This window comes from Microcebus murinus, chromosome 4, assembly GCF_040939455.1.
Source record: "Microcebus murinus isolate Inina chromosome 4, M.murinus_Inina_mat1.0, whole genome shotgun sequence".
Taxonomy (NCBI): Eukaryota; Metazoa; Chordata; class Mammalia; order Primates; family Cheirogaleidae; genus Microcebus; species Microcebus murinus.
The window spans coordinates 4,131,867-4,147,517 of NC_134107.1; the positions used below are offsets into that span (position 1 = coordinate 4,131,867).

General features: G+C 53.8%; 1 protein-coding gene and 1 pseudogene across 3 annotated transcripts in view; both read right to left on the reverse strand.

Moving 5' to 3' along the window:
* Window positions 1–1,123: 1,123 nt before the first annotated feature.
* Window positions 1,124–15,651, reverse strand: part of PBX4 (PBX homeobox 4) — a 45,294-nt gene continuing 30,766 nt past the window's right edge. For all 3 annotated transcript variants that reach the window (XM_012741465.3, XM_012741466.3, XM_076001572.1), the window contains exons 3-8: window positions 8,278–8,525; window positions 7,820–8,010; window positions 7,473–7,608; window positions 4,096–4,252; window positions 3,576–3,682; window positions 1,124–1,513 (exon numbers count right to left, since the gene is read on the reverse strand). In XM_012741465.3, the coding sequence (XP_012596919.1) occupies window positions 1,421–1,513; window positions 3,576–3,682; window positions 4,096–4,252; window positions 7,473–7,608; window positions 7,820–8,010; window positions 8,278–8,525 (932 nt within the window). In that variant the 3' untranslated portion in view covers window positions 1,124–1,420. The remainder of the gene's footprint in view (window positions 1,514–3,575; window positions 3,683–4,095; window positions 4,253–7,472; window positions 7,609–7,819; window positions 8,011–8,277; window positions 8,526–15,651) is intronic.
* Window positions 11,896–14,285, reverse strand: LOC105858366 (microtubule-associated protein 1 light chain 3 beta pseudogene; annotated as a pseudogene).

Sequence of the window (15,651 nt, forward strand, 5' to 3'; positions counted from 1 at the left end):
GATAGAGGTAGGGACGCCCCCCCCCACCCTGACTCGCGGTGGCCACCACTCTCAGCCCTCATGGAGCAGGCTGGGATGCCGCCATCTCCTGTGGGCAGCCCCTGGCCTGCAGCCCTCAGCCAGGCGAGGAACTGGAGGGCATCGGCGCACCCAGCTGGCTGGGACCTGGGGTGAGCTGGTGTGGAGGCGCACGGAAGCCTTCCCCGGCCGTGTCAAGGCACACGACACTCTAGACAGGTGCTCAGTCACTAGTCATGGTGGTGGCTAACAGCGTGGAGCTGGGGTGACCATGGCACTGCTGACCGGGGCAGGGGACATTTGCTCTAGGCTTGGCAGCACGTTCACATCTCCCAACAGTCCAGCTCCACCTCGTCATCTTCATTTGTGGGCCAGGAAGCAAGGGGTGGGGTGGGGTGGGGAAGGGTCCCTCTGAAGCTTCAAGCAGGAGATGGGGGGCACTAAGTGCCAAGCCTTGGCCAGCACTGGCTGGTGGGACCCCACAGCGCAGAATGCAGGAAAAGTGCTTGGGAAGCTTATTGTCAATAATGACTTTTAAGCTAAAAACAAAATTAAAAAAACAGGAAAACAGCTGGGTGCGGTGGCTCACGCCTGTAATCCTAGCTCTCTGGGAGGCCGAGGCGGGCGGATTGCTTGAGGTCAGGAGTTCGAAACCAGCCTGAGTGAGACCTCATCTCTGCTAAAAATAGAAAGAAATTAATTGGCCAAGTAATATAGAAAAAATTAGCCGGGCATGGTGGCGCATGCCTGTAGTCCCAGCTACTCGGGAGGCTGAGGCAGGAGGATTGCTTGAGCCAGGAGTTTGAGGTTGCTGTGAGCGAGGCTGACGCCATGGCACTCACTCTAGCCTGGGCAACAAAGCGAGACTGTCTCAAAAAAAAACACAAAAAAACAAAAAAACCCCAGCAAAACAGCAAAAACAACACAAAATGCAAAACCAATTCCAAGCAGAATTCTGAGCTCAGGAGAGATCTAAATCTGAACAGAACGAGCTGACCCCACAGTGTGGGAAGAGGCACATCACACACAACACTCGCAGCTGTGACTGGTGCCGACCGCGTCTGCTACCACCTGAAACCAATCTGTTAGTGAACAAACATCAAGATTGAAATAAGTCAAAATTTTAATGGGAAAATTTGTGATGAGTCCTAGAAGAGACAATTCAGTCTTACCATAAAATTGCTATTAATATTAAGAACTCAAACTGAGGTGGGAGAACAAGTGGCGTTTTGGGCCATCGTGAATCCCAGCAGACCAGCACTGCGGCAGAGCCCAGGACAGGGGGCTCAGGGCCACCGTCCCCTAGTCCTGGGTGTTCTGAGGTCATCAGTGGCAGGTGCGGAACAACACGAGTGCCAGCACGGAAGCCCATGTGGCATTCCTTTTTGCTTGTCCCCAAAACTTAATGAAACGCGTCAGAGGTGACATTGCCAGGGTCTCCAGCAGGTGAGGTGGTCGACAGCGGGGGGGTGCCCCCCTGCCAGCAACCTCTGGCCTGAAAAGACAGAGAGCGAACATCAGAGGCGCTGACCATGAGGCCAGTGGCCACCAGCCCTCACGTCCCTGAGGCAGGCCTTCTGGGGCCCTGGAAAGGCTCAGATCACGCCGACAGATCACCCTGAAGGAGAGTGGGGGGGGGGGCAGGGGGAACACAGTGGTCAGTGCTGGGCCGTGGCAGCCTCACCACCGGACTGTGCTGTGGGCAAACTGGCCTGCACTGCCAGCCCGAGGGGCTTTGGCACAGGACTGATGTGGCGGCAAGCGCAGCTGGGGTCTCTGCACATTGAGGGGTGGGAGACGGGCTCAGGCCTGCAGCTGACGGCAGTCCCCACGACGTCACGGTGAGACTCAGTGAGAGGGAAGAGGCTCTGAACCCTGGCCTGACTGGGCAGCCAGGAGGGCAGTGCCCATGGTGACGGGCAGGGCCCCTCACCATGAGGGGCTGGGGCTCCATCTGTGGTGCAGGGGAGGTGTGGCGCCCACACCTCTGGGACGCTTGTCCACAGGACCCGCCCCACTGTGGTGGGCACGGCGCATGCCAGGCCTGTCCGTGTGAGAGCAGCTCAGGCGGTGCGCTTGCTGAGGGACGTTCTGCCCTCAGATGGACACACAACACCTGGCATTTGGTCAGGAAAACAGATGGCAGGCCTATGTCCCTAAAGGAAGAGGTTAGTGGGGAAAGAGTGGGAACAGGCTGGCGCTCAGGGACGAGAGAGGGCTGCCGGCTCTGTGAAGGAGCATCTGCGTGAGCCCAGGCTGAGGGGCGCGGGGAAGGGAGCTGTGTGCCAGGGCAGGTCATCGCAGGGCCACCGTTGGAGGTGGGGGTGCTCTGAGAGACGAGGGCAGGATACGGTAGCCAAGCTGGGCACAGTCTGGGTGGGGCTGCCCGCAGGCTGTGGCATTTGCACCAGGACCCTGCTTGCTACGTGGGGTGGGTAGGACAGCCTGGTAGGTCCAGGGCTGGTGGTGGCCGGGACCCTCAGCCCCTAACTCATCTTACACACACCCACGCCTACTACGCACAAGGCACAGGACTGAGCCACAGTGGTGGCAAGGGCACCTGGAGAAAGGGCAAGAGGAGACCTGTCACCTGTGCCCTGGCTGGGGGTTGCCATGGTGATGGGAAGGCAGCTGCCACTGCAGGAGGTGTGGGGTGCACACTGCCTGTTGCCAGGGCAGACCTTGCCAGCAGGAGGTGTCTGCTCTAAGCCCCCCAGTGGTCAGTCAGGAGGGGCTGCCTGACTCTGCAGGACACACCTCCACGAAGGGAACTTGTGGGCTCTGCATGGCCCTGGTCGATACTGCGCAGCCTCACTCCGAGGTGGGCGTGTCACGCGTGTGCCTACGTGGTGTGGTCGGGACAATCCTCACACCAGGTCCCCCCAGGCCCACCTGCAGCTGGGTTAGGCCCCTGTGACCATCTGGGGAGGCTGGGCCTGTGACAGGTGGGCATGTCAGCTGCCCGAGACCCCTGGCTCGTTTTCTTCCTAGTCCCCAAATGAATCCTCACTCTGGCCAAGCCGGGCACCTGCAGCTCCTCACCAGACAGCAGGAAGGGAGGTGCTGGCGCAGAACCCTCCTTCCTGGCCAGGACTGCGGCACTGGCACGTGGTGGGTCTGAGCCCAGCAGGGCCCCATATCTGCAGTGGGAAGAGCCCCATCTTTCCTCCAGGCCTCCTGCTCGCTGCCTGCCCCTTCCTCTCCAGGGACAGATGCCACCTCCTCCTCACGCTCCCCCAGGAGGAGGATTCCTTCCCCTCCACAGCCAAAGCCCTCATCCTGGGGCCTTGTGTCAGCTAACTATTCCTGGTGGCCCCGTGAGTTATCTCCCTGCCACAGGTGGAGGTAGGGGTGAGGCACGGTCTTTGCAGAGTGGACCCCGAAGAGCTGTGCCCCTGGAGGTGGCTCAGCCAACCTACAGTCATCACAGCAGGGACCATGTGGTTGCCAGGACCTCCAGGGAGCCCCCCTGAGGTCAGGCCGGGAGGTGGCTGACAAGATGGCTCATTCTGAAGACCAGCCACCACTGGGGCTCTGCAGGGCTGCCCCAGACTTACCTGAGACTGCAGGCTGGCTCCCCCAGGGGAGGGCCGGAGAGAGGCCAGCGTCTGCAGGGTGAGAAAGGCACCCCCAGTACTGGTCAGTGTGAAGGGCCCAGACAGACCTGGAAGAGGTGGGAGGGTGAGGATGAGTGGCACAGCAGGAGCCAGCAGTCAGGAGAGCTGTGGCACCCCTAAGCTGGGCTCCACCCAGCCCCTCCGCCAGCAAGAGGCTAGTGGGCGTCTGGTCTAGACCCCTCCCAAGCCCTGAGAGCAGGGCACGCCCCACCACGCTGCTTGTGTCCTTTCTTATTGGTACCAGCGTTTCTGTCCCCACAGCACCGGCACTGCCTGCCGGTATCTGTGGGTCGAGATCGTGGCCGTGGCAACGCACCTCGAACAGAACAGAGGAAAGAGTGCTCACAGTGACCAGCCGGGGAGGGGCAGCGTGGACCCGTGGCAGCCTCCCTGGATGGGCTCAGTGGTCCGGCCACATGGGAACAGACGATGGTCGCTGGGCTGGGCCAGCCTCACTCACCATAGCTGGGTGTTGGTGGACAGCTGGTGTGGTTCCCTGGGACCCCGACTTCGGTGGTTTCTGTGGCTGTTTTACCCGTGTAAATGGTAGCCTCTTCTTGGAACTTTCTCATGTTCTTTTTATACCGGATTCTTTTGTTGCCAAACCAGTTAGAGACCTGTGGACATCCACACAGAAGTTGTTGGAGGAGCTGAGCTGGTGTGAGGCACGATGGGAACAGACTGTGGGGGCCCCATAGGGTGCCTGCTGCTCCTACTGCCAGGGAGGAAAAGGCTTTGGACACACTCAGTCTGGGGGCTGGTTCGGAGGCTGGGACTGAGAAGGTGGCACCAGATAACTGTGGACCCAGGTAAATGTCCACACGAGTTGAGGACAACCTCCACCCAGTGTGTCTTGAGAGAGAGAAATAAACTCTGCTGCCTAAGAGCCAGGTGCTGCTGGAACCTGGACTGAGGAAGGAGCTGGAAGGAAAGCAGGAATGTCTGTGACATGCTTAGAGACACAAGAGACAAGTGCCACTTGCTCCCTGTGGCAGCAGGCTGCAGGTCACATTCTGGATTCCTCTGCAGGGAAAGGGAGAGCCAGGGAGACATGTGTCCCCTGGGACCCAGTAACCCTACTGCTAGGAGTTCAGTCTAAGGAAGAATGGAATGTGATCAAATGCAGAACTTATCAAATGACAAGGATGAACTCTGGCGGGTAGTTGGAATGACCCAGGTGCTGAGCTAAGCACTTTTCATACATTGCTTTGCTTACTCCTCATACCGACCCGGGAAGGAGCTGTCATCACATCCATGCTGTAAGAAAGCAGAGACCCAGGGGTGAAAGAGCTGGCCAGGCCAAGATAGAATCCGAGCCCAGGTCTGACTCCAAACCAGCACTGGAGTCCCTGGGGATGGGGCTTGCCACCTTCAGCACCGTTGCTGATGCTGGGGGCCGCATCGTTCTCTGTGGAAGCATCTTGAGCATTGTAGGGGTTGAGCATTGTCCCTGGCATCCCCCCACCAAGTTATGACAAAAAATGTCTCCTGCAACAGAATCACCACTGGGTCAGCACCCCCGGGCCAGAGCCTTCCTACATGCAGGGACACATCTGGTGCTCACCCAGGGCCACAGCTTGGTATCCCACAGCAAGTGCAATACACACATCGTGTAGGCAGAGCTATGAAGCCGTTGAGTGATGGGTAGGGTGGTGGATGACCTTTGGTCCTTAAAAGTGTTCTTCTTGGCCAGGTGTGGTGGCTCACACCTGTAATCCCAGCACTCTGTGAGGCCGAGGCAGGAGGATTGCTTGAGCTCAGGAGTTCGAGACCAGCCTGAGCAAGAGTGAGATACTGTCTCTACTAAAAATAGAAAAATTAACTGGGTGTGGTGGTGTGCGCCTACAGTCCCAGCTACTCAGGAGGCTGAGGCAGGAGGATCACTTAAGCCCAAGAGTTTGAGGTTGCTGTGAGCTAGGGTGACCCCACTGCACCTAGGCAGCATGACAGAGTGAGACTCTGTCTTTTAAAAAAAAACTTTTTCTTTAATGTCCATACATTATCCTCCCAATGTTAACTATAAAAAGAAAGATGTCTCTGTGTGCTCCCTGCTCCTAAAATAGCACCTCTTCCCTGACTGTCCCTAGGCATGAGGCAGCCATCTCTTGACCCACATGAGGTAAGCAGTTGGCGTCCCCTTATCTACAAGGAATGCTCCAGAACTTGTGGAACTAGGTCTGCAGAGAATGGCAGCAAATACTTTCCATGGCGTTTTAGAGGGACAAGGAGCAAGCTTTCTGTGTGAAGGGGTCAAGGAGGTGGGACCCACTGCTAGGAGAGAGGACCAGTGCCTGGAGGAGGGTGGGCCCCTGGCCAGGGCCATCTGCGTGGGGAGCGGCCACGCCACACCTCGCCAGCCGTGGATGCAGCGCCACCCAGGCTGAGGCACCTTCTCCACCTGCTGTAGCTCAGAGCCGCCAGCTGCTCCCCACCCAGGCCTCTGGCTGAGGCAGCTGTAGCTGTCTGGGGCCCCCACTACCCTCCCCCTGCCCCCAGCTGGGCTCCCTGCCCCCCTTTCTTCCTCGGGCCTCCTCAGCCTGGAGCTGGAGCGGATTCTGTCCTGAAGATGTCCATGGGCCTCTGCTGTGACAGCCTTCCTTGATCATGCCCTTCTTGCCCCCATCTCTCCTTAGGGGAACCTTGCAGCCTGTATAATGTCTGCACCCAAATTTGAAAGACCCTCCCCTTCAACTAATCATCAGCCATTTCAGGATGTCCCAAGACCTGGTGGTTCCACCAAAGTGGGAAGGGGCTCCTAGCACCAAATTCTCCTGCTGGTGGGTGGGAGGGTCTCAGGGCCCAGGCCACACAGTGGGACAGTGCCTAGAATGTGGACGGTGCTTTCTAAACTGCCGTCTGCAACCAACCCTCTCTTCAGATGAAGTCTCAGTCCCAAGAGGCATCTGCTCTCCAGAGGCCCCAGCCATGGAGTGGACCTGGCTGCTCTCCAGACAGCTGTTGGCGGTGCCCAAGCAGCAGCTGCACCCGGCACTTCTCCCAGGGCCTTGAAGACAGAGGTATTGCCCCTTGCTCCTGCTCTGGCCCTGTTTCTGGTGACACCACAGTAGTTCCCGGTGACCCAAGGGAGATGTGACTGGCGCCTCTGTGATGTGTTGCTCCCTGTGGGACCCTGAGGGATTCCTCATGCTCTCCGTCACAGAGATGCAGCTGGACTCAGCCCGGGTGGGGTGGGGCAGAGCATGGTGCCTGAGGACTAGAAACTCAGTCCCTCCAACTGTGAAGTTTGGAGAAGGGGCTACTTCGGAGGGCTGTGCTGACTTTCGGTGAGCCATGCCGTGTGTTAGGGCCTGCCACTACTGCTGCCACAGAGGCGGGGGCTGTGCCTGCCCGAGCAGGAGTGCTGTGCCCAGGCCCTGCTCTGCACACTCACACTGCCCCTGCCTATGGCCTGGACAGGCCTCTCTGTGTTAGGCTGCCTGGACTTACTGTTCCCACTTTAAAACCCTCTGGAATGTTTCTTTGCCTCAGCGCCTCCCTGCTTTGCCCTCAATTCCACAGAGGACGCTAGGGGCAGACTAGCAGGCTATAGGGCCAGGGACTGCACACTCCACATTCGTCCCTCAGGGAGTCCCCAGGTCTCTTGAGGGGTGCACTTGCGTTGCTGCCTCACAGTTAAGGAGGGGAGCGCCTGCCTGAGTCCCACACTCAGCGCAGAGCCAGGATCCGAGCCTCGGCGGGCCGACACAGAGTCTGCACCCTTGGCTCCTGTTCCACACTGTCCCTCCACACATTTGACTGACTTCCTGGGGTGTCCTCATGAAACTCAACCTTCCACGTACAGGGCAGGGGGCGATGTGTGGCAGAAGAGGACATCACCTGGGAGACTGTGATGCCACCCTTCCTGGCCAGCTCCTCTTTGGCCTCTTCGCTGGGGTAAGGGTTGCTCAAATGGGAATAAAAATACTCATTCAGCACTTCTGTCGCCTGCTTGCTGAAGTTCTGTCGCTTACGCCTGCAAAGACAGACAGCCTCAGTGTCCACGTTAATATGCTGGGACTCTAGCAACACCCCCCTATCTCCAACTGTAGTTTTCTAGCAATTCTGAAAAGAGCAGTCAATACTTCAGGATCGTCTTCCCAGCTATCTTCAAGCCCAGCCAGCACTGATCCCTGTCACTTCCTCAGAGCCCACCCTCGGGGCCTTGGCAGTGTGCGGTCCCTGACCTGGCATCGAGGAACCGTGAGCGCAGCGTCATCACGGCCTCGCAGGTGCTCTGCTTCAGCTGCATCTGGATGGCACTGAACTTGCTGTGAATGACGCCCACCATGCGCTCGATCTCCTTGGGGGAGACGGGCCTCATCCTGCTCTGCTCCCGGAGAAGGTTGGTGACATGTGTGGTGAACTCATGGCAGGCCTGGGGTGGGGACACAGACAGGCCAGCCTGTGACTGAGCAGCAGGGCAGCAAGGGGCGGCAGGCTCCACACTGCACCAGCCACCTGCCACGCCCTGGCTCACACAGGCTGGCGACTGAGAAGTCAGTGGAAAGGGCTTTCAGTGACACTGGCCACCTCTGGTGTACTCCCTGTTCTGCGCCACAAAGGAAAGGTGGTTAGCGTTCCCAGTTTTGCTTTGACAAATGTGCATTCACATGATAGAAACTCTTCCATGCAGAAAGATCACCTGTTCATATTTCTCTAGCTCAGAGTGGTAAATCTGTCGGATCTGGGACAGCTTGGCCCTGTAGTCAGAGTGCTCAATGCTATTGTCATTTGGACAGCCACCTGGGGTTGCTGTGCCGGCCACTGCCGCCGGTCCTCCTCTTTCCCTCTTCTCCGGCCTGGACACGCCCTCAGCCAGCAGCATGTTATCCAGCCTGGTGAGCTGAGCGTGCGGGGGGTCTTCCTCCTGAATGCCATGGATGCTTACCGCTAGATAAGAGAGACAGGAACAAATCAGGATTCATTTTCTGGAGAGAAAACAAACCACAACAACACGTTAGCGCCAGCGTTCTGTCTGAACATTTTGCATAGCACCTTCTGGGGAAAGGAATACTTCATTTTGTTACTAGATCTGATAACAGATACCAAGTAACCCACTATGACACTGGTCCAAGTGCCACCTCCGGGGTGTGTTCTAGAGAGGAAAGGAGAGGGACAGGCTGCAGCTTGGCACAGCCCATGTGGGCAGTACTTGGCCACAGGTAGCAGGGCCTGGGCAGGGTAGGGCTGTGGGGGCACCTGGTGCTGGGGAAGACTGAACCCCTTCTCTAGAAGTGCTGGGGAGGAGGGCACACTGCAGTTGCTGGCACAGTGATGAAGGCAAGTGGCAGCATGGCTGGCCCAGGCACAGGACGGTGCTGGTGTGGGGCTGTTGTGGCTGTGGTGGTGGTGGTGGGGTTGTTGCTAAAAAGTTGTCAAGGCAAATCATGACCAAGAAGGCACCAGAGTCCAGGTGCGGTGGCTCACGCCTGTAATCCTAGCACTCTGGGAGGCCAAGGCGAGAGGATCACTTGAGGTCAGGAGTTTGAGACCAGCCTGAGCAAGAGTGTCTCTACTAAAAATAGAATAATTAACCAAGGTGGTGGTATGTGCCTGTAATCCAAGCTAAGGCAGGAGGATCCCTTGAGCCCAGGAGTTTTTTTTTGAGACAGAGTTTTACTCTGTTGCCCAGGCTAGAGTGAGTGCCGTGGCGTCAGCCTAGCTCACAGCAACCTCAGGCTCCTGGGCTCAAGCAATCCTCCTGGCTCAGCCTCCTGAGTAGCTGGGACTACAGGCATGTGCCACCACGCCCGGCTAATTTTTTCTATATATATTAGTTGGCCAATTAATTTCTTTCTATTTATAGTAGAGATGGGGTCTCACTCTTGTTCAGGCTGGTTTTGAACTCCTGACCTCGAGCAATCCACCTGCTTTGGCCTCTCAGAGTGCATTACAGGCGTGAGCCACTTCGCCCGGCTGAGCCCAGGAGTTTGAGGTCACCATGATGCTATTGCATTCTAGCTTGGGCAACAGAGCTAGAGTGTTTAAAAAGAAAAACAAAAAAAAGTGCCAGAAAAGAAAGATGAAAAAACTACTGAAAGACTACAAGCAGAAAAGCAAGACAAGCAAGACAATTGGCCCTGCAAGTTGGAAAAGCTGTCCCAGCTCCACTGAGAGGGCAGAGCAAGCAGCCAAGGAGTAGCCACCATCCGAGTGGACGCAGCTGTGTGGACTCAGGTCAGCTACGGGCAATCAGACAGAATCCATGGGATCCATGCCCCTGGATGTGGGTGTCAGAGAAGAATTCAGAATGACTCCCACATTCTGCCATGAGCGGCACAGTGAATGGCGCCACAGCCTCCCAAGTACGGCACAGAGTAGCAGCCTGTGCAGGTGGGGCTGGGTGAAAATGTGGCCTCGGCCTGGTCTTGTGACCCAGCTAAGCACAGGTGGCCAGGAGGCAGCTGCTTCCTGGGAGTCGAGGGCTGAGCAAACTGTCTGGGCTGCAGGTCTGTATTTGGGGTCGTCAGCAGGTAGGGGTGTGTGTGTGAGAAATCTCTATGCACACACCTGTATCTGTAGCTATCTAGGAGGTGGCCATTTTGGGGTAAATGTTGGAAAGCCAACATTTAAGAGACAGGCAGAGGAGGAGGCAGAAAGAAAGCAGCATCAGGTAGGGTGAGGGAAAACCAGAAAAAGTCACAGAGAGTGAAAAAGTGGGCTTAGTCATTAGGAGAGTGTTGCTAACCTTTGCAAAAGCAGCTGCGGGGGTAAGTGGGGGAGAAGGTGACTAGCAAGTTCCAGAGAAGCGTGGGAGCCAGGCAGGGCAGGGCAGAGATGCTGCAACAAGAGCCAGAGCAGGTTCAGGCCCAAGGAGGACGGTTACGTGGGTGTCTGTGTTCTGTTTGCTTCTTTAATGACAGAAGAACTGTCTGCAGCTACAAAGAAAGGAACAGGTGGAAGATGGGGTGGGGTTCCTGAGGGGAGGGAGGCAGGGAATGGGGGAAGGAGGCGAAGATGTTGATCTAGTTCTGACTTTTCAGAACAAAGTATCTTCTTGGAAACAGCTGTCTTAATACGTCGCTACTAACTGACTTAAGTGCTCTGTAACAATTCAGTTTAATCAGATCATATAGATGGTTACTTATAAGTGTCCCTTTCTTATTCCCTATATAATAGGTAACCTCTTTTTTTTTTGGTCAAAAATTCACTAGGCAAAACTGCAGGAGCTCAAGAGATATCTTTATAGGGATTTCCCTTAGATACACCCACTTCTACACTTAGTGCTCATTTATTAAGCACACATGCAACAAATTTCATAAACCAGAATTTTTTTTTTTTTTTTTTTGAGACAGAGTCTCACTTTGTTGCCCAGGCTACAGTGAGTGCCGTGGCGTCAGCCTAGCTCACAGCAACCTCAATCTCCTGGGCTCCAGTGATCCTCCTGCCTCAGCCTCCCGAGTAGCTGGGACTACAGGCATGTGCCACCACGCCCAACTAATTTTTTGTATATATATTTTTAGTTGGTCAATTAATTTATTTCTATTTTTAGTAGAGACAGGGTCTCCGTCAGGGTGGTTTCGAACTCCTGACCTTGAGCAATCCACCCGCCTTGGCCTCCCAGAGTGCTAGGATTATAGGCATGAGCCACCACGCCCGGCCCATAAACCAGAATTTTAAACAAAAGAAAAAAAAGTAGCAAGCAGATCCAAGGATTGACCACAAAGCTGATACTTAAGGAAGGATAGCATTCCTCCCTCTCCAAAATTATGTTTTACTCAATTAATATTTGGAAAAGCAATATGAGAAAGATTGGAAGACTGCGAGAAGAGTCCACATTCTGTTCAACATTCAAGGCCACATGGATGGGGGACGAGGTGACAGAGATGCAGAGACTTATCCACAAGTACCCAGGCAGTGAAGGTCCACGGCACAAACTAGCCACACAAATCAGATACAAATTTGTCTGATTTGACAACAAGGACATAAATCAGAAACAGCCAAAACAACTAACACCGGGGACTGGTTAACAACATCATGGTAGATCTAGAAGATAATCTGTAAGATGATGTTATGTAGGCACCAACATTTTCAGAAACTTTTTTTTTTTTTTTGAGACAGAGTCTCACTCTGTTGCCCGGGCTAGAGTGCTGTGGCATCGGTCTAGCTCAGCAACCTCAAACTCCTGGGCTCAAGCGATCCTCCTGCCTCAGCCTCCTGAGTAGCTGGGACTACACGCATGCGCCACCATGCCCAGCTAATTTTTTCTATATATTTTTAGTTGGCCAATTAATTTCTATTTATTTTTTTAGTAGAGATGGGGGTGTCGCTCTTGCTCAGGCTGGTCTTGAACTCCTGACCTTGAGTGATCTGCCCACCTTGGCCTCCCTGAGTACTAGGATTACAGGTGTGAGCCACTGTGGCTGGCCTCAGAGACTTTTTAATGACATCAAAGCATCTGAGTTTCCTCTTGTTGCTGTAACAAATTCCCACAAACTTAGTGTCTTAAAACACCACCAGTGCACTACCTCTCAGTTGTGTGGGTGCAGTGTGAAGCAGCTCTCCCTGGCTGCCGCCCCAAGGGCTGTGGGGCTCCAGGGGCTCTGGACAGAATCGCGGCCCTTCCGGCTCCTGGAGGTCTCGCTGCGCCTTCATCCTCTGCTCCTTCCTCCACCCCAAAGCCACAACGGGGGCATGCCCTTCTCACATCACACCCATCATGTGACCCTTCTCTGGGCTCCCTCGTCCACTTGTATGGACGCTTGTGCAGGCCCTGGCCCCACAGGGGCACACCCTGAATCAGCTCTCCAGCTTAAGGTCAGATGGGGCTGTTCTTTTATTGGCCACAAGAAATTGAAGAGTTAACGCTGGCTGAATGAAGGAGTGAAAGATTGTTTCTCAGCTCAGTCTGCTGTTGCCCAAAGCCTGTGTCCTGTGTGGGGAAGAGAGACATGGGGAGAGTGGCAGAGACTGGCCAAACAGAAACAGACACTAGTACAGACATGCACAGAAAGCAGACTGCAAACCAACACTCCAGACAGGAACAGAAGCTTTTCTCTAGCTGGTGGGATCAAGGGTATCTGCTTTCTTTTTGTTGTTGCTGTTGGCAACTTAGAATGCAAACAAGATAGCCGAGGTTAAATAATATAGTTTTCCAAAGCTAAATGTGATCATTTGGAGCTCAGTTTTTCTGCCTGAAATACAAAAACAACTTCCTAAAACTCCTAGGTGGGAACACAAATGTTTTGATGATCTGTGATTAGATGAACTGATCAATTTCAGTTGGTAATGTCCCTTTTTTTCCTTGCTAAGAGTTTAAAAAGTTCTAGAATAGATGCATTTTTCTAGTCTTACACTGACAATATCATTCCAAACACCTCCTGGAGGAATACACCACATGCAGGACTCCGTCTTCGCCCTCCTCACTCTCACACACCTCCAGGATTGGCAAGGAGACACACACCATGCCTCTGTCACCAACAGGAAGAAGGCTTCATTAGCATTAAGTGTAAGCGCCTTCTAATTATTTTGATGATGTCACTCGTGTTGACATGATCAAGTATAATAAACTTGGTTTTATCCAGGATAGGAAGCTGCTTCTCATCCTTGTATTTGTGCTATTATCACCGGGATTTTGGTAGGATGCTACTCTGGGATAAATCAGACATCATCTACTCTTTGTTTGAAGGTGTGGCGCTGCTTTAAGGTCTTCTCCTGTGGCATGGTGTGGAGAGGGATGGTCTGGGGGACTGGGCAGCGGGGGCGCTGAGGGTCCCAGAGGCTCTGGAGGGTGATGGTGGCGGCAGTGGCCCTGACTCTGGCCCTATTTTATTTTGTTTTTCTGTGTTTTCTGAAATTCATAACCATCTCTGAAAACCATGAAGGAGGGCATCAGGACATATCCCTGCTGAACTATGTTGGAGCAGACACTCCTGTCAAGCTCCCTTTCCAAATATCACTCAGGCTCGTCTCTATCTCTTCCCAGAAGCACTCCTCTGACTCCACGCACCTATTTAAAAGTGCGCTGCTAGCAGCGATGAGTTCCCTGCAGCCTGGGGGCAACTCTAGCCCTCGGCCTCAGAGCTTTATAGAACACCCCCTCCCTGAGAGCTGGACCAGGCTGCACTCGGCTCCCGCTGCCCTACCCTTGGGGCCCCTGCTCACCACTCACTGTGTCCCACTGGGCTGCACCTACGCTCCTTCTGAAAGAACTGAAGAAGTATCCCTTTTCTCAATTAGCTGCTAGCCTCCAGTTTGGAGACCCAATTCTCTAACAATCTTTATCTTTATGACACTATAGACCAGCCTGGGCAATAGCAAAACCATCTCTACACAAAAATAAGACAAACATAGCCAGGTGTGGTGACATGTGCCTGTAGTTCCAGCTACTTGGAAGGTTGAAGCAGGAGGATTGCCTACCTGAGCCTAGGAGTTTGAGGTTGCAGTGAGCTATGATATCGCCACTGCACTCTGGCTCTGGCCTTCAGTAACAGAGTGAGGCCCTACCTCAAAAAAAAAAAAAAAAAGACCTTCCAGCTGTCAATTTTAGTTCCCCCAACACTGGCAGCAGCCATGAGCTCAGACAGCCAACTCAGAATGGTGCTCACAGGGTGCTTGTCCCCCAATCTGGGCCTTATGGATATGGGTGGCAGTCACAGCAGGTGGACACTCTCAGACAGACAGGTAAAGGCAGCTCTCAGAATTAACCTGCATTTGCCTATTCCCTGTAATGACCGCCCCCCTATCTTCCTGGCTCACAATGGACAATGACTGTCTTCTCCCTAGTCTGTTTTCAAATTGTGTTGATTCCACCTGGGTGATCGATCTCCCATTTACCCTTCCCATTCCCGGGCCCTTACCATACCAACTCTTCCCTCCTCCCCACTACCTGTAGAGCAAAGGGTTCCTCCTCTCCCACCCATCACACACACTGGCAAGACAACTAACTTCATAGGCTGCATTCATCATACCATTCTTTTGTTCAAAAGACTTCAACAACCCCCTGGCACCCACAGGGATCCTTAAATTTGAAACCGGGCCCCTTACGGCCTTCCCTAAACTCACTTTTATGAATTGTCCCCCTCAAAGCCCTGCACAGTCCCCAAAGAACACGGCAGACACACTGCTTAGGCCCTGTATGTTGTTCAGCAGCTCTGTCCTCAGTGCTGAGGTCCAGGCCAGGCATCGGAGTGGCTGGAGGAAGACACAAAGGACCCAGTCCCTCCCAGGCCCCCCCCCCCCCGCATGCCTGACACCTGGGATGCAGGAGGAAGCCACCTCCACACCTTCCATCACAGGTTCAGCTGAATTAGGGAAAGGAACATGCAGCTTAAAGCAAGTGTGTTTCCTATGTGTGCACACAGGTGTGTATGTACCTGCTTGCCAGTGTGTGCATGACATTCGTGGCTGCTTCAAGGACACATGACATTCTTTCTTTCATTCATTTATTTCTTTCATTATTTATTATCTAATAGCAAATATCTGAAAGCACATCACAAGCTGTGCACCATGCTAGGTGTTGAGAATTTAAGAAAATATACCAAAAAAGCTTAAAAAGTATACCAAAAAACCTGCAGGAGTTACTATTCTCCAATGAAAACTCTCAGATTACAACAAGAACACCAGTGCCTTTCTCATGTACTCCTCACAGGGTATGCTTCGTACAGCCTTTCTGGAGGGGAGTTTTAGAAAGATCTTTTTTTTTTTTGAGACAGAGTCTCGTTTTGTTGCCCAGGCTAGAGTGAGTGCCATGGTGTCAGCCTAGCTCACAGCAACCTCAGACTCCTGGGCTCAAGCGATCCTCCTGCCTCAGCCTCCCAAGTAGCTGGGACTACAGCCATGCGCCACCATGTCCGGCCAATTTTTTCTATATATATTAGTTGGTCAATTAATTTCTTTCTATTTATAGTAGAAAGCATCTTTCTATAGTAGAAAGCATATTTATAGTAGAAAGCAAGGGGTCTCAGCTCTTGCTCAGGCTGGTTTTGAACTCCTGACCTCGAGCAATCCGCCCATCTCGGCCTCCCAGAGAGCTAGGATTACAGGTAAGATCTTTAACACTGACAAGAGCATAATC